Raw genomic sequence first — 19,428 nt, 5'->3', positions numbered from 1 at the left:
GGGGACGAGAGGAGTACGCAATTGTGATTGTCCCATAGGCATAGGTTGTCCTCGGCATTGTAGATTTAGTTCATGACCACTTCTACTACCCATAACTTCAGATTGTGTAAAAAAAACAAAAAAAACATGGCTTTTAAGTAGAGAACTAAACTTTTATTACTAACACTGGAATAATTAGGTGTATTTTTACACACATTATACAGCAACTTACTGCTTTACAAAAAAGCTAAATTATACAATATCATGCATTTACAGTGTAGGAAATAAACTTTTTTAAATTGTACAGAAAATATTTACAGAGTTGAACATTCCGCTTAAAAAAACATCCACCAACACTCTAGAGACAAAGATGTTGCACATCAATAAAACATGCCACATTTGAGGATATTCAACTCCACAAAACCCTTCACTGTGAATCAGAATAGTGCATGTCAACCACTCATTTAAGAGTCTATGGTTACTCACAATATATGTCCTTGTCATCCCGATGGACACCAAGTGGCCATCCTAGATCCTGAAGGCAGCTATTAAAAACTGACATGTTCTTCTGACAGTTACTCTGTTGATGAATTCACCCAAACTATTTGTCCTGACAGTTGTCTAATCTTAGTGGTCACAGGGATTCAAAAACAATACATACATACATACACCTTGATATTTAATTGAGTAAATTGCATGTTGCTGACAGGTGTATAAAATCGAGCGCATAGCCATACAATCTCCATAGACAAACATTGGCAGTAAAATGGCCTTACTGAAGAGCTCAGTGACTTTCAACGTGGCACCGTCATAGGATGCCACCTTTCCAACAAGTCAGTTAGTCAAATTTCTGCCCTGCTAGAGCTGCCCCGGTCAACTGTAATTGCTGTTATTGTGATGTGGAAACGTCTAGGAGCAACAACAGCTCAGCCGCAAAGTGGTAAGCTCACAGAACGGGGCCACCGAGTGCTGAAGCGCGTAGCGTGGTTGCAACACTCACTACCGAGTTCCAAACTGCCTCTGGAAGCAACATCAGCACAATAACTTTTTGTTGGGAGCTTCATGAAATAGGTTTCCATGGCCGAGCAGTCACACATAAGCCTAAGATCACCATGCACAATGCCAAGCGTCGGCTGGAGTGGTGAAAGCTTGCCACATTGTACTCTGGAGCAGTGGAAACGCGTTCTCTGGAGGGATGAATCACACTTCACCATCTGGCAGTCCGACAGACAAATCTGGGTTTGGCAGATGCCAGCAGAACGCTACCTGCCTGAATTCATAGTGCCAACTGTAAAGTTTGGTGGAGGAGGAATAATGGGCTGGGGCTGTTTTTCATGGTTTGGGCTTGGCCCCTTAGTTCCAGTGAAGGGAAATCTTAATGATATAGCATACAATGACATTCTAGACTATTCTGTGCTTCCAACATTGTGGAAGGCCCTTTCCTGTTCCAAAATGACAATGTCCCTGTGGTTTGTCAAAATCGGTGTGGAAGAACTTGACTGGCCTGCACAGAGCCCTGACCTCAACCCCATCGAACACCTTTGGGATGAATTGAAACAGACTGTGAGCCAGGCCGAATTGCCCAACATCAGTGCCCGACCTCACTAATGCTTGTGGTTGAATGGAAGCAAGTCCCCACAGCAATGTTCCAACATCTAGTGGAAAGCCTTCCCAGAAGAGCGGAGGCTTTTATAGCAGCAAAGGGGGACCAACTCCATATTAATGCCCTTGACTTTGGAATGAGATGTTCAACAAGCAGGTGTCCACATACTTTTGGTCATGTAGTGTATATTTCAGTTTTCCCTTTACAAATATAGTCAGTAACACTTGGAAGTCCTGTCTCTTACTTTCCTCATTCACTCCTTTGTTCAATTCAAACGGTTTCCATGGTGGTAAACCACACCTGCATCCTTAATCAATATATTCAGGGGAAATTTGAAGAAAAAAAACAACAGGAGTATAACTAAGGCTACTCCACAGAAAGGGCTGAAAACAATTTGGCCAAATGTATGGGTCAATAACTTAAATTAGAACGGTACGCATTCACATATTTAACTGTCCAATCTTTTCTGAAGTGGCATACAGGGCTTCAGGTATGACTTTCTGGAGTGGTACACAGGGCTTCAGGTATGACTTTCTGAAGTGGCATACAGGGCTTCAGGTATGACTTTCTGGAGCGGTACACAGGGCTTCAGGTATGACTTTCTGGAGTGGTACGCAGACAAGTATGACAATCTGGAGCGGTCCACAGAGACTCAGGTATGACTTTCTGGAGTGGTACACAGAGACTCAGGCATGACTTTCTGGAGTGGTCCACAGGTCCTCAGGAATGACTTTCTGGAGTGGTACACAGGTCCTCAGGTATGACTTTCTGGAGCGGTCCACAGAGTCTCAGGTATGACTTTCTGGAGCGGTCCACAGAGACTCAGGTATGACTTTCTGGAGCGGTCCACAGGTCCTCAGGTATGACTTTCTGGAGCGGTCCACAGATCCTCAGGTATGACTTTCTGGAGTGGTACACAGGGACTCGGGTATGACTTTCTGGAGCGGTCCACAGGGCTTCAGGTATGACTTTCTGGAGTGGTCCACAGAGACTCAGGTATGACTTTCTGGAGTGGTCCACAGAGACTCAGGTATGACCATCTGGAGTGGTACACAATGACTCAGGTATTAGAGGTAAACCAACTGGGAAGAAAGCCAACTGGCACGTTCATCTAAAGCACCTTGCATTGATATATATGGGAGATTTGAATGCACAAATCTCAAGTAATGATTGGGCCCTTTCCTTTGAGAGGATCATGCTGTGGAAGCTGCAGTGCCATGTGGGGACATTCATTTGTCACAATGACATTTAAACAACATGTAGTGAAGTGGGAAACCAAATACAAAGAATCCTCCTTCCCATAGTGCAAGCAGTCTTTCGTGTGGTGTTCCTGCATCTGCTGCAAGAGCGTCTGGGATTGAGGTCCTGTCCCAATGACTTAAGTAACCACCGTTCCAAACCTCTACCCCTCCATGTCTGCAGATCCAAAGGGTCTGGCAGATGGGTATATGCAGTGTAATGGTGGAACTTCCACCTTATGGATCTGCACAAATGGAAAAGTTAGGATGAAGGGGAAGGGAGTGAATGAGTCTGGTACTTTACAGGAGGAACAACAACCTTCAGACAACAAAGTAATGGCCGCCCTCATTTCCCTCACTACCTTTCATTTGGCGATAGGAGAAAATTCATAGGTAGACTTCATTCAACCAGAGAAAGAGACACCCATGTGCGTGAACAGGAAACCAGGAAAACATATTGGCATCTTATCAAACCAGAACTTCAAAACGATCAATTCTGTAATCTGTATCACAAATTTATTTTTCATTTAACTTTTAACTTAAATTGAACCTTTGTAACTTTTTTTGTTAATGTTTTACTTTTTTATTTCACCTTTAACCTAAATTGAAATTATTTAAGAATAATCTTAGACAGGTGGTAGACTTAAATATTGTGATCAATGTCATGACAATTTAAATATTCACGTAGCTGCTATTACTGATGGGTTTTGGCAATTTTTGTGCATATTACTTATTTTCCTAGTCACGGTCAGAACTGTAAACAAATCCAAATGCAATATAGAGAAAACATGATACAAATCAATAAAGGCCTTTCAATATTTACAAGGTTGCGTAGTCTTATCTAGTGTCTTGAAATTCATATTCTTGCATGGCAAACGTTTCAAAAGGAATAACTCAAATATTTAGTGAGGACTATCCATCTGTACAGGTTAAATACTTTCAGGCAGCAGGGTATTATTGGTGATTGTACATTTGACTATCATGACATACAGTTAACGAGCATCTCTACAGAGCATCTCTACAGAGCATCTCTACAGAGCATTCACCTAGAGTCAACATAATAGTCGATGATTAGTACCTATTCTTTTCCCCAAGAAAGGCTTCACTTTATTCCACACATAATTATTCCCACTGGAAAACCCTGACGAAGGCACACCATGGATAAAACAACAACCCAATTATTATTATTATGATTATTATTATTATTTGGACTAGTTATATAATGTATATCCTTTCTGTACATCTATATACATACATATGTACACAACTGGGAAGAATCAAAGTGACAGAGTATCCAAATCCAGGTTTCAAGACTGTGGATTGAAGGTTTTGCTAACAGCATGACTATCCATCCGTAGGTTGGTCATTTGAGCTACCCTGCATAGATGGAAGTGGCGAATGGCTGCTGCAGCCTTGCTGTGTGAAGGCGGTAGTGGGGTTGTTTTGGAGTAGACCGTGGGGTTGGAGCGGAGGCAAGAGGCTGTCCTTCAGTATACAGGTCCAAAATCCTCCATTTTTTCCTCCCCTGGGCACGATGATGTCATAATGGTCCAACATGGACGCCCACATTGATTCGCCCAGTCATCTTCCTGTGTCCATAATGCAGCATCACCAAATATTATGTTGTCCAGTTCTTACACTGAATACATTATATATGGACCTGGATTCATTGAGAATTCAACAGCTTATTTCAGTCACCTTGACAATTTCAGTCCTTTTAATGGCTAAAAATACATTTTTAAATCCGGGACCACATTTCTGTACGTGAATAACAACTTAATCCATCCGAAGCCATCTCTCGTGTTGCAACACTCCAGATGCAAGACAAACAAAGGGGAACACAGAGACACATGCAGCTACTTCCCCAATACAACACTGATCCTCAGGTTGACTTCACCATTCATCATAAAAACACCAAAACAAAAAGGGTAAAAAGAGGAGTGCAGCAAGATGTATTGCATGGTGGGCCTTTGGATGGCTATTGTTCTCTCCATCTCTCACTCTCTTTCTATCTCTTTGTCTCATACCATCTTATTGACACAAGGCCTCTTGAAGCTACCTGCGCTGCGCTGTTTCTGCACCTGACTGGCAGAGCCATGGCGGGTCCGTCCACTGGTGGAGAGAGCCGCACTGGGGGAGAGCTGCACATTCTCTTTATCCACGCCTGGACAGAGGGAAGAAGAGAAGAGAGAGGGAAGAAGGAAGGGGAGAGTCATTCGGTCAGTCACTCAGATTCAATACCACTGTTGAACAGCAGATGGCACTGTGCCATAGTCCTTTCTTACAACCACACCAGCACAAACAACACGATTACCAATGGATTACTCTTTGCTTGGCAGTGGGTGGCAGACTTTAAATTGCTATTCTGGCACTGGGTACAGTTAGTGGGTTTATCCCTTTTCACATTGGATTAGTTGTTTTGGTGTTTTTTTACTGAGGGGGATGAGTTTGCTTGACCTCGGGGGTCACAAGGTCAAAGAGCAAGAGTACCTGGGAGGAGGAGGTGTGGCGCAAAAACAGCTGACTTAGAGCAAGGCAGAGAGGCTTCACAGAGAGAGAGAAAGAGACAGAGAAACAAGAATGAATGACCACAGCAACTGAGGACAAAGATGAGAAACATTAAAACAAGGGAAACAGAACAAAAACAGGGAGAGAATGAGAGTCAAATACACTGAATGAAAAAATTAACAACAGACAGCAAGATGGATCTTGAGCATTGACATGAAGCAATGAAGAGATTTCAATCAGGTGGTTTTCAGATACAGACAGTTGAAAAGTAACCAGAAACAGAGTATAATGCAATAACGGGTGGCATTTCTATTTGTATTTTATTTATTTATTTTATTTTGTAGGAGTGGTGTTTTAAATGGCATGAATAACTATATTAAAGGCTACTAAGAATTAAATGTATATATTTTGGGGTGGAAAGGCTAACAAAATATTACATCTACTTCAGCAATATAGTACAAATACATAGCACAAATAATACAATGTATTTATTCTAGAAGAAATAACAAAAACAGTGGTATTAGCTAGGTGATTCTAAAAGCTAGCAGCTAGCATAGTGAGAACAGCAGACAGAAATGGATGCGTGATGGGAGTTACCACTGCAAACTACAGGCTTGGCTGGACACCTAGAAATAACCCACAACTGCATCCTCAAACAGTTTGGGATGCAGAGAAAGCTAGCTGGACACCTAGAAATAACCCACAACAGCATCCTCAAACAGTTTGGGATACAGAGAAAGCTAGCGGGACACCTAGAAATAACCCACAACAGCATCCTCAAACAGTTTGGGATACAGAGAAAGCTAGCGGGACACCTAGAAATAACCCACAACAGCATCCTCAAACAGTTTGGGATACAGAGAAAGCTAGCGGGACACCTAGAAATAACCCACAACAGCATCCTCAAACAGTTTGGGATACAGAGAAAGCTAGCGGGACACCTAGAAATAACCCACAACAGCATCCTCAAACAGTTTGGGATGCAGAGAAAGCTAGCGGGACACCTAGAAATAACCCACAACAGCATCCTCAAACAGTTTGGGATACAGAGAAAGCTAGCTGGACACCTAGAAATAACCCACAACAGCATCCTCAAACAGTTTGGGATGCAGAGAAAGCTAGCGGGACACCTAGAAATAACCCACAACAGCATCCTCAAACAGTTTGGGATACAGAGAAAGCTAGCGGGACACCTAGAAATAACCCACAACAGCATCCTCAAACAGTTTGGGATACAGAGAAAGCTAGCGGGACACCTAGAAATAACCCACAACAGCATCCTCAAACAGTTTGGGATACAGAGAAAGCTAGCGGGACACCTAGAAATAACCCACAACAGCATCCTCAAACAGTTTGGGATACAGAGAAAGCTAGCGGGACACCTAGAAATAAGAGCGCGGAGCACAGACACCTTCTCTTATACACAGAAATAAGATGGTTATCCCGAGGGAGATCGCTGGACAGAGTGTTTGAATTACGAGAGCCGCTGCAGAGATTTCTCGCAGAAAAAAGTCACCGCTGGCAGCACATTTCAGTGACAAGGAATGGGTCGCAAAACTCGCTTACTTGTGCGACATATTCAACCTGCTCAATGAACTCAATCGGTCACTTCAGGGGAAAATGACAACTGTCTTCAAGTTGGCAGATAAAGTAGCTGCATTTAAAGCCAAACTGGATTTGTGGGGACGGCGTGTGAACAGAGGTATATTTGACATGTTTCAAACATTCGCAGGGATTCTGGAAGAGACTGAGCCCGAGCCTTCACTGTCCCAGCTGGTGCACGATCACCTGTCTCTGCTTTTAAAAGAGTTTGAGCGCTACTTCCCAACCACAAAAGACCCACGAACTGCCAAGGAATGGATCCGCGACCCATTTGTCAACAAACCAGGTGAATCCAGCATGTCTATGCAAGAAGAAAATCAACTGCTGGAGATCGCAAATGACGGCGGCCTTAAAAGTATCTTAAAACAACTCTGCCGGTGTTCTGGATTAAAGTCACGGCAGAATAACCCTGAGATCGCCACAACAGCACTGAAAACCCTGTTGCCATTTCCGACATCCTATTTGTGTGAAGCGGGATTTTCTGCAGTGACAGCAACCAAAACAAAATGACGGAGTAGACTGGACATAAGCAACACACTTCGGGTGTCATTGTCTCCCATTACCCCTAGATGGGACCGTCTCGTTGCAGAGAAACAAGCTCAGGGCTCCCACTGATTTAGCGTTATGGTGAGTTGTATTTTTCATGCACTTTATATTTGTTTTTGTGTTGTATCTTATTTTTAAGGCATGTTTAAACGTTACCATAGCGACCAGAGAGTGTTAGGGGGCAGAAAGGATGTTACTCATGTTATGTTGTTGGTGCGATGTTACCAGGACGCACAGTGGATTCACGTTTATTATTATATTTAAAAAATACCACAGTTTTTATACCGGTCGTATCATTTTATTTAGTGTATTTATCCGCCACACCTTAAAGGCCGGTCCGTGAAAATATTGTCTGACATTAAACCGGTCTGTGGCCCAAAAAAGGTTGGGGACCGCTGCTCTACAGAACACCTTACATTTGTAAGACTCAGCCTTCATCATAAGTATGATGTTAGTGTTGTATTTGTGTGTCTGCCGGTATGAATAAGTGGTGTGTGTGTGTGTTCCAGGGGTGCTGGTCTCCAGTTGACTGTATTGTATTGTGTCCAGGTGTGTATACTCTGCCAACCTGGGGAGTGCTGCGAGGTGGCCAGGGAGGTCATGGAGTTGGAGAGGTTGAGGTTAGCGGTGATGCTGAGCTGGCTCTGGGTGACGGGGGGGTAAGGGGAGGTGGGGGTACGGAGCTGCTCCTCGCTCCTCTCCTCCTCTGTACCAGGCAGGTAGCGGTCAATCAAGGCCTCCAGGAACTTTACAATCAGCTCAGCGTAGTCTGGGATCTGAGTTTGCTGCTGGTTTGACATGGGATGGAGAAAGGAGGAGGAGGGGGGTAGAGGTAGAGAAAACGAGATGGATAAAGTCAGGTAGGGGGGTAGAATAGAGAGTGAGTGTGACAGGAACAGGGACACAGGCCAACAGATATTACAGTGTAACCATCTAATGTCTCCCTGAGCTAAATCACAGGAGACATTGATCCTCAGCCTTTCGCCAGGCTTGAATACATTGTTTCCTGACTGACTTTCCCCCAAACAAGCAGATGGCAAATGACACCTTTTGTTTGTTGGAGGAAAGTGAAGCGAGGGATAATGGGTACACAGTGAAAACAGAGAGTCTAAGAGCCCCTACAAGCTTCAAAGGGCCACGTACAGTATTCTGTAGTGATGGGGGGATCAATACAGTTACATATAGGGATATTTCTGCAGCAGACATATGGTGAGCAATATGTTTGGAACATCAAATTGCAATAAAATCACAGTGTCGAATAGCAATACATATATCAGCACCTAAGTATCATGAAGTTTTTGACAATTCCAAGCCCTAGTATTCTGCCCTCTGAGGAGTAAAAATAAGCAGACTAGGTACAGTGACCGAACAGTCCTGCATTTGATATAATACACAGTCATTTAGCAGACGTTTTGATCCAAACTGATTCACAATCAACACGTATTATATGTGGCCCCATTCTGAAACCAGACCTGCAACTCTGGTGTTGCTAACACTACAGAAGCATCAGAGCTAGAAGCTCTGTCCCTGCTTGGGCTATTTACTCAGAACCATCATAAAGGGAAACTGATGTGGCCAGAGGGGAGACTGGGGAAGGGAGGTAGAGAGAGAGAGAGAGAGAGGAGGATGTCAAATAAATCTTGGGGCAATTGGCAGGCTCCCTGGCAAGGCAGTAATTGCTTACTAGGGCTGAATTCTTCCAGCACGGCCGCACTACCTTGGGGAGAATGAAAGGGAAATATGAGGTCAATGAATCATACCTTTGAGAAGGGTCCGGCAAACCTCCAAAGTCCGTTGAAGCCGAAGCCTGTGAGAGAGCGAGAGAGAGAGAGTAATGGAGGGAGGAAGGTATCATTGGCAATGTTATACTGCTAAAGAAGAAAACACTCCATAACAGTCAGGGGAGAGGGACGGGGCAGAGAGAGAGAAGAGAGAGAGAGGGACGGGGCAGAGAGAGAGAAGAGAGAGAGAGGGACGGGGCAGAGAGAGAGAAGAGAGAGAGAGGGACGGGGCAGAGAGAGAGAAGAGAGAGAGAGGGACGGGGCAGAGAGAGAGAAAGAGAGAGAGAGGGACGGGGCAGAGAGAGAGAAAGAGAGAGAGAGGGACGGGGCAGAGAGAGAGAAAGAGAGAGGGACGGGGCAGAGAGAGAGAAAGAGAGAGGGACGGGGCAGAGAGAGAGAAGAGAGAGAGAGGGACGGGGCAGAGAGAGAGAAGAGAGAGAGAGGGACGGGGCAGAGAGAGAGAAGAGAGAGAGAGGGGACGGGGCAGAGAGAGAGAAGAGAGAGAGAGGGACGGGGCAGAGAGAGAGAAGAGAGAGAGAGGGACGGGGCAGAGAGAGATGAAGGATGAGAGTTGAGCGGTAGAGAAGGAGATGGGGACAGAGACAGAGAAAGGGAGGGAGGCAGGAGAGATGGAGGATGAGGTAGAGAAGGAGATAGGGACAGAGAGACAGACAGAGATAGACAGAGTGAGAGAGACTCAGTGAGCATAGCCTTGTTATTGAGAAATGCCGCCGTAGGCAGACATGGCTCTCAAGAGAAGACAGGCTGTGTGCACAATGCCCACAAAATGAGTTGGAAACTGAGCTTCCTAACCTCCTTCCAAGTGTATAAACACATATTTCCCTCAGATTACACAGACCCACAAAGAATTTGAAAACAAACCCAATTTTGATAAACTCCCATATCTATTGGGTGAAATACCACAGTGTGCCATCACAGCAGCAAGATTTGTGACCTGTTGCCACAAGAAAAGGGCAACCAGTGAAGAACAAACGCCATTGTATATAAAACCCATATTTATGTTTATTTATTTTCCCTTTTGTACTTTAACTATTTGCACATAATATGACATTTGAAATGTCTTTATTCTTTTGGAACTTCTGTGAGTGTAATGTTTACTGTTCATTGGCAATGTTAACAAACAGTATCTACTCATTCAAGGGTTTTTCTTTATTTTTACTATTTTATACAATGTAGAATAATAGTGAAGACATCAAAACTATGAAATAACACATATGGAATCATGTAGTAACCAAAAAGGTGTTAAACAAATCAAAATATATTTTGTATTTGAGATTCTTCAAAGTAGCCGCCCTTTGCCTTGATGACAGCTTTGCACACTCTTGGCATTCTCTCAATCAGCTTCACCTGGAATGCTTTTCCAACAGTCTTGAAGCAGTTCCAACACATGCTGAGCACTTGTAGGCCGCCTTTCCTTCACCCCACGGTCCAACTCATCCCACACCATCTCAATTGGTTTGGAACGGCAGGTAGCCTTGTGGTTAGAGCATTGGGCCAGTAACCAAAAGGATGCAAGATCAAATCCCCGAGCTGATAAGGTAAAATTCTGTCGTTCTGCCCCTGAACAAGGCAGTTAACCCACCGTTCCTAGGCCATCATTGTAAATAAGAATGTGTTCTTAACTGACCTGCCTAGTTAAATGAAGGTTAAATAAAACATGTAATAAAAACTGGGTTGAGGTCAGGTGATTGTGGAGCCCAGGTCATCTGATGCAGCACTCCATCACTCTCCTTCTTGGTCAAATAGCTCTTATACAGCCTGGAGGTGTGTTGGGTCATGGTCCTGTTGAAAAACAAATGATAGCCCCACTAAGGGCAAACCAGACGGGATGGCGTATCCCTGCAGAAGCAACCCCACAAAGCAACCCCACACCACCTCCTCGCTTCATGGTGGGAACTACAGATGCGGAGATCATACGTTGATCTACTCTGCGTCTCACAAAGACACGCAATTGGAACCAAAAATCTCAAATTTGGACTCATCAGACCAAAGGACAGATCTAATGTCCATTGCTCATGTTTCTTTGCCGAAGCAAGTCTCTTCTTCTTATTGGTGTCCTTTAGTAGTGGTTTCTACGCAGTAATTCGACCATGAAGGCCTGATTCACACAGTCTCCTCTGAACAGTTGATGTTGAGATGTGTCTGTTACTTGAACTTGTGAAGAATTTATTTGGGCTGCAATTTCTGAGGCTGGTAACTAGTGAACTTATCCTCTGCAGCAGAGGATAAGATAGACAGACTGAGATAGACAGAGAGATGGGTAGAGCAGGTCTGTAGATGAATGTACATACTCTGTAGATAGGAGGGTTGGTATTGTGGAGGAGACTCTTCATGGTAAACTACACTCTGAATGATGCCATGCACTGGGTTCAGCAGGTTGGTATCCTGGCACATGGACAGCAGCGTGTTGATCTTGGAGTCCAGCAGGTTGTGGCTGAGGAGAGGAGGAAACGCATTAAGATCAACATCGGCTAGGTAGGTAGGCCACAATCATTAGACATCACACTCCGCATCACCCTTTCCCAGTGACCTTGTCAACACTTATCATGACAGGACTCTAACACACTGGTGAATAACTAGGCCTCATACGAGACAGTTCTCAAGCTAAACTATATTTTGAAGCCGTGACATTTTGCTGGTAGAGAGAGTGCTCCTTCAACTGAAACTACAAACAACTACCCACATATAACGTATGCATGTGTGGGCTAAACACTTTCTGACTCACAGGGACTCCACTATTAGCCCCTAAAATAAACTGAACCCAAACTACATCTCTAGCTAGGTCAACCACACAACAACTCCCATGATGAATTTGGGGAAGGACAGGCCCCTTCTCAGAAGATCAGTGGTCTTTCCCAAAAAACAACCACCTTGGGCCAAAACAGAGAGCTATCCAACATTCAAGCTCTCAAATAATTTCCCCAAGTTTTCTCCATTCTCTAGATTTGCTTATGGAAAAAGTAGGGCTTAGGCTATGTACAGTGGGGGAAAAAAGTATTTGATCCCCTGCTGATTTTGTACGTTTGCCCACTGATAAAGAAAGGATCAGTCTATAATTTTAATGGTAGGTTTATTTCAACAGTGAGAGACAGAATAACAACAAAAATATCAAGAAAAACACATGTTAAAAATGTTAAAAACTGATTTGCATTTTAATGAGGGAAATAAGTATTTGAACCCCTCTCAATCAGAAAGATTTCTGGCTCCCAGGTGTCTTTTATACAGGTAACGAGCTGAGATTAGGAGCACACTCTTAAAGGGAGTGCTCCTAACCGCAGCTTGTTACCTGTAAAAAAGACACCTGTTCACAGAAGCAATCAATCAATCAGATCCCAAACTCTCCACCATGGCCAAGACCAAAGAGCTCTCCAAGGATGTCAGGGACAAGATTGTAGACCTACACAAGGCTGGAATGGGCTACAAGACCATCGCCAAGCAGCTTGGTGAGAAGGTGAAAACAGTTGGTGCGATTATTCGCAAATGGAAGAAACACAAAAGAACTGTCAATATCCCTTGGCCTGGGGCTCCATGCAAGATCTCACCTCGTGGGGTTGCAATGATCATGAGAACGGTGAGGAATCAGCCCATAACTACACGGGAGGATCTTGTCAATGATCTCAAGGCAGCTGGAACCATAGTCACCAAGAAAACAATTGGTAACACACTACGCCGTGAAGGACTGAAATCCTGCAGCGCCCGCAAGGTCCCCCTGCTCAATAATACATATACATGCCCGTCTGAAGTTTGCCAGTGAACATCTGAATGATTCAGAGGACAACTGGTGAAAGTGTTGTGGTCAGATGAGACCAAAATGGAGCTCTTTGGCATCAACTTAACTCGCCGTGTTTGGAGGAGGAGGAATGCTGCCTATGACCCCAAGAACACCATCTCCACCGTCAAACATGGAGGTGGAAACATTATGCTTTGGGGGTGTTTTTCTGCTAAGGGGACAGGACAACTTCACCGCATCATTTGACGGGGCCATGTACTGTCAAATCTTGGGTGAGAACCTCCTTCCCTCATCCAGCGCATTGGATGGGTATTCCAGCATGACAATGACCCAAAACACACGGCCAAGGCAACAAAGGAGTGGCTCAAGAAGAAGCACATTAAGGTCCTGGAGTGGCCTAGCCAGTCTCCAGACCTTAATCCCATAGAAAATCTGTGGAGGGAGCTGAAGGTTTGAGTTGCCAAACGTCAGCCTCAAAACCTTAATGACTTGGAGAAGATCTGCAAAGAGGAGTGGGACAAAATCCCTCCTGAGATGTGTGCAAACCTGGTGGCCAACTACAAGAAACATCTGACCTCTGTGATTGCCAACAAGGGTTTTGCCACCAAGTACTAAGTCATGTTTTGCAGAGGGGTCAAATACTTATTTCCCTCATTAAAATGCAAATTATTTTATAACATTTTTGACATGCGTTTTTCTGGATTTTTGTTGTTGTTATTCTGTCTCTCACTGTTCAAATAAACCTACCATTAAAATTATAGACTGATAATTTGTTTGTAAGTGGGCAAACGTACAAAATCAGCAGGGGATCAAATACTTTTTTCCCCCACTGTATCTGGTTTTGCCTGGGACATTATCATTATTATTATATTTACTTACACGACGGGAAAGACCTTAGGGAAGACGACGCTAGCTTCAGCTAGATACTCGTACAGGATCCTCTGGTCAAAGTCGTCTGTGGTGTACTTGACCTGGGTGGCCTTGGACAGAGAAACAGAGAGCATGCATTTACAGACTGAACCAGTTATATACAGTAGAAGGCTGTACGCTATGTTGCTGCCTCCCTATGTGCATTCATGATGACTAATTGGACCATAGCAGTAGCTAGTGGTCCACTGAGTATGTTACACATACAGTACCAGTCAAAAGTTTGGACACACCTACTCATTCCAGGGTTTTTTTTTATTTTTAAACTGGTTGAGAGAATGCCAAGAGTGTGCAAAGCTGTCATCAAGGGAAAGGGTGGCTACTTTGAAGAATCTCAAATACAATATATATTTTGATTTGTTTAACACTTTTTTGGTTACTACATGATTCCATATGTGTTATTTCATAGTTTTGATGTCTTCACTATTATTCTACAATGTAGAAAATAGTAAAAATAAAGAAAAACCCTTGAATGAGTAGGTGTGTCCAGACTGTTGACTGTTACATAAGGTTTGCTTATTTTATAAGTACTTATTTTATTACCTGCTTTATTACCCACTAGCACAAGCATTTCACTACACTCGCATTAACATCTGCTAACCATGTGTATGTGACAAATAAAATGTGATTTGATAGGTACTTCTTATTTTATTACCCACTTTATAAGTACTTCTTATTTTATTACCCACTTTATAAGTACTTATTTTATTACCCACTTTATAAGTACTTCTTATTTTATTACCCACTTTATAAGTACTTCTTATTTTATTACCCACTTTATAAGTACTTCTTATTTTATTACCCACTTTATAAGTACTTCTTATTTTATTACCCGCTTTATAAGTACTTCTTATTTTGCCAGGTGTGAGTTTCTGTGTGTGTGTGTGTGTTCTTCCCCTCACCAGCACAGTGAGCAGCAGGGCCTGGACTTTGGGGTCAGTCAGCACCTCCTCGTCCAGTAGGACGTTGGACTCTGTCACCGACACCTTGCGGAGGTGGGAGTGGCCCATTCTTTGTCTGTCTATCTCGTAGGCGTTCTCGGTCACACACCTCACCTTAGGCGGGGTGGTGACGCCAGACTCCGTCTCTGGTCTCTTCGGTGCTTTGGAGTCGGATATCAGGTGATCAAAACTGTTCCTGTAGTCTGGAGAAATACACCAGACAGACAGACAGTGTCGAGGTACTGATTGAAGAGGGTGAGGAGAGGGTCTAGGGAATAAGGTTGTGAGTGGTGACATGGGATGTCTATCTTACATCAGCTGTGTATTTCTTGAGATGTAACTTACACTGTAGTCACTGTTGCCTGATCATAATCAGCATGAGCAGGGCTTCCAAGCATACACAGTATACACCCAATAAAACGACTTGCATGATACACCTCTTGCGCAGCAGTATAAATATATATTTTTTTATTTAACCTTTAACTACAGTGGCAAGAAAAAGTATGTGAACCCTTTGGAATTACCTGGAGTTCTGAATAAATTGGTCATCAAATTTGATCTGATCTTTATCTAAGTCACAACAATAGACAGTGTGCTTAAACTAATAACACACAAATTGTATTATTCTTGTCTACACTGTATACATAATTTAAACATTCACAGTGTAGGTTGGAAAAAGTATGTGAACCCCTAGGCTATTGACTTCTACAAAAACTAATTGGAGTCAGGAGTCAGCTAACTGGGAGTCCAATCAATGAGACGAGATTGGAGATGTTGTTTAGTGCTGCCTTGCCCTATTAAAAACACTCACAAAATTCGAGTTTGCTATTCACAAGCAGCATTGCCTGATGTGAACCATGCCTCGAAAAAAAGAGATCTCTGAAGACCTAAGATGAAGAGTTGTTCAATGCATAAAGCTGGAAAGGGTTACAAAAGTATCTCTAAAAGCCTTGATGTTCATCAGTCCATGGTAAGACAAATTGCCTATAAATGGAGAAAGTTCAACACTGTTGCTACTCTCCCTAGGAGTGGCCATCCTGCAAAGATGACTGCAAGAGCACAACACAGAATGCTCAATGAGGTTAAGAACAATCCTAGAGTTTCAGCTGAAGACTTACAGAAATCTCTGGAACATGCTAACATCTCTGTTGACGAGTCTACGATATGTAAAACACTAAACAAGAATGGTGTTCATGGGAGGACACCACGGAAGAAGCCACTGCTGTCCAAACAAAACATTGTTGCACTTCTGAAGTTTGCATAAGTGCACCTGGATGTTCCACAGCGCTACTGGCAAAATATTCTGTGGACAGATGAAACTACAGTTGAGTTGTTTGGAAGGAACACACAGCACCACGTGTGGAGTAAAAAAGGCACAGCACACCAACATCAGAACCTCATCCCAACTGTAAAGTATGGTGGACGGAGCATCAATGTTTAGGACTGCTTTGCTGCCTCAAGGCCTGGGCAGCTTGCAATAAGACGATAAACTTGCAAATTCATTTTTCCAAGACATTGCAACAGGACAACGACCCAAAACAGAAATAAATCAACAACAGAATGGTTTTAAAAGAAGAAAATACGCCTTCTGGAGTGGCCCAGTCAGAGTCCTGACCTCAACCCGATTGAGATGCTGTGGCATGACCTCAAGAGAGCAGTTCACACCAGACATCCCAAGAATATTGCTGAACTGAAACAGTTTTGTAAAGAGGAATGGTCCAAAATTCCTCCTGACCGTTGTGCAGGTCTGATCCGCAACTACAGAAAACGTTTGGTTGAGGTCATTGCTGCCAAAGGAGGGTCAACCAGTTATTAAATCGAAGGGTTCACATACTTGTTCCACCCTGCAGTGTGAATGTTTACATGGTGTGTTCAATAAAGACATGAAAACATATAATTGTTTGTTATTAGTTTCAGCAGACTGTGTTTGTCTATTGTTGTGACCTAGATTAAGATCAGATCAAATTTTATGACCAATTTATGCAGAAATCCAGGTATTTCCAAAGGGTTCACATACTTTTTCTTGCCACTCTAGGCAAGTCAGTTATAACTAATAATTTTTTTCTAATGACAGCCTACCCCGGCCAAACCCGGACGACACTGGGCCAATTGCGCGCCGCCCGATGGGCCTCCCAGTCACGGCCGGATGTGATAAAGCTTGGATTCGAACCAGGGACTGTAGTGACGCCTCTTGCACTGAGATGCAGTGCCTTGCGCCACTCGGGAGCCCAAAATCAATACTAAGGGGAACTCTTAGACAACATTACCAGTGTTGTTTAGCAGCAACGCTATAGTTACCCAGCAGCTTCTTGGTGTTGGCATGGGAGGCTTGGCCCATGTCCAGGCTCATGGACTTCCGTGTACGGGGGCTGATCTGCCCCACCGTGGGGTAGTAGGCATTCAGATAGCGCTCTGACACCTTGGGAGACGCCCACGGCTGGAACTCTCTCAGTGTCCTGAGGGGAGGAGATGGGGGCTACAGGTAAGGATATAACTATTCAAGCTTGATTGTAAATATATTTACCAACAACAGGTATTACAGAAAATGACTGACGCAACTTTGGATAAGGATAAAACCTATTCAGGTTCTAAGTGTCTGATGTAGAATGCGCCTCACCTGAAGCTGGCGTCAGTGTGGTGCAGAGAGTAGGTATCCATGGGAACGTTCTCCATGCCCATCTCAGACAGCAACAGAGACTTCTTGTGTTTCAGACTGCAGCGACTACGCACCTCCTCTGACACGGTGAGCAGGGCTGCACACACACATTCAGTCATACACAGACAGTCACACACAGACAGTCACACACAGACAGTCACACACAGACATACACCAGAGCAGAGTGAAAACCAGTGATGGGATCATTGCAGAAACATTTATGAAGAGGTGACAATTCCTTATTTTACATGATTTAAAAAATATATATATATTTATTCACGGAAAACGAACATTCCAAATAAAACAAGGACTGCAGCCCCACCCCCCCCGCCCCCCTCCTCCCGTGGCTGACGTGTGTAAAACATTTAAACATGTTAACCCTCGCAAGGCAGCTGGCCCAGACGGCATCCCTAGCCGCGTCCTCAGAGCATACGCAGACCGGCTGGCTGGTGTGTTTACGGACATATTCAATCTCTCCCTATCCCAGTCTGCTGTCCCCACATGCTTCAAGATGTCCACCATTGTTCCTGTTCCCAAGAAAGCAAAGGTAACTGAACTAAATGACTACCGCCCCGTAGCACTCACTTCTGTCATCATGAAGTGCTTTGAGAGACTAGTCAAGGATCATATCACCTCCACCTTACCGACCACCCTAGACCCACTTCAGTTTGCATACCGCCCCAACACGTCCACAGACGATGCAATCACCATCTCACTGCACACTGCCCTATCCCATCTGGACAAGAGGAATACCTATATAAGAATGCTGTTCATTGTCTACAGCTCAGCGTTCAACACCATAGAACCCTGGGTCTCAACCCCTCCCTGTGCAATTGGGTCCTGGACTTTCTGATGGGCCGCCCCCAGGTGGTGAAGGTAGGAAACAACATCTCCACTTCGCTGACCCTCAACACTGGGGCCCCTCAGGGGTGTGTGCTCAGCCCCCTCCTGTACTCCCTGTTCACACACGACTGTGTGGCCATGCACGCCTCAAACTCAATCATCAAGTTTGCAGATGACACAACAGTAGTGGGCATGATTACGAACAACAACGAGACAGCCTATAGGGAGGAGGTGAGGGCCCTCAGAGCGTGGTGTCAGGAAAACAACCTCTCACTCAACGTCAACAAAACAAAGGAGATGATAGTGGACTTCAGGAAACAGCAGAGGGAGCAGCCCCCTATCCACATCGAAGGGACAGTAGTGGAGAAGGTGGAAAGTTTTAAGTTCCTCGGCGTACACATCACAAACAAACTGAAATGGTCCACCCACACAGACAGTGTGGTGAAGAAGGCGCAACAGTGCCTCTTCAACCTCAGGAGGCTGAAGAAATTTGGCTTGGCCCCTAAGACCCTGACAAACTTTTACAGATGCACAATTGAGAGCATCCTGTCGGGCTGTATCACTGCCTGGTACGGCAACTGCAACACCCTCAACCGCAGGGCTCTCCAGAAAATGGTGCGGTCTGCCCAACGCATCACCGGGGGCAAACTACCTGCCCTCCAGGACACCTACAGCACCCGATGTCACAGGAAGGCCAAAAAGATCATCAAGGACAACAACCACCCAAGCCACTGCCTGTTTACCCCACTATCATCCAGAAGGCGAGGTCAGTACAGGTGCATCATCAAAGCTGGGACCTAGAGACTGAAAAACAGCTTTTATCTCAAAGCCATCAGACTGTTAAATAGCAATCACTAACTCAGAGGCTGCTGCCTACACTGAGACACAATCACTGGACACTTTAACAAATGGATCACTAGTCACTTTAAACAATGCCACTTTAAATAATGCCATTTTAAATAATGCCACTTGAATAATGTTTACATATCTTACATCACATGTATATACTGTATTTTAAACCATCTACTGTACCTTGCCTATGCCACTCAGCCA

At 44.2% G+C, this 19,428-nt stretch overlaps 1 protein-coding gene across 3 annotated transcripts in view; it reads right to left on the bottom strand.

Moving 5' to 3' along the window:
* Positions 1-3,411: 3,411 nt before the first annotated feature.
* LOC115163585 (neurofibromin) overlaps positions 3,412-19,428 on the bottom strand; it is a 103,060-nt gene continuing 87,043 nt past the window's right edge. For 2 of the 3 annotated variants that reach the window (XM_029715588.1, XM_029715590.1), the window contains 9 exons: positions 17,494-17,629; positions 17,175-17,332; positions 14,838-15,079; positions 13,888-13,988; positions 11,570-11,712; positions 9,237-9,283; positions 8,045-8,264; positions 5,311-5,364; positions 3,412-4,984 (listed from right to left, as the gene is read on the bottom strand). In XM_029715588.1, the coding sequence (XP_029571448.1) occupies positions 4,842-4,984; positions 5,311-5,364; positions 8,045-8,264; positions 9,237-9,283; positions 11,570-11,712; positions 13,888-13,988; positions 14,838-15,079; positions 17,175-17,332; positions 17,494-17,629 (1,244 nt within the window). In that variant the 3' untranslated portion in view covers positions 3,412-4,841. The remainder of the gene's footprint in view (positions 4,985-5,310; positions 5,365-8,044; positions 8,265-9,236; positions 9,284-11,569; positions 11,713-13,887; positions 13,989-14,837; positions 15,080-17,174; positions 17,333-17,493; positions 17,630-19,428) is intronic. The other variant, XM_029715589.1, reaches the window with a different exon arrangement.

This window comes from Salmo trutta, chromosome 26 (genome assembly GCF_901001165.1).
Source record: "Salmo trutta chromosome 26, fSalTru1.1, whole genome shotgun sequence".
Taxonomy (NCBI): Eukaryota; Metazoa; Chordata; class Actinopteri; order Salmoniformes; family Salmonidae; genus Salmo; species Salmo trutta.
This window is presented reverse-complemented; position numbering and strand designations above follow the sequence as displayed.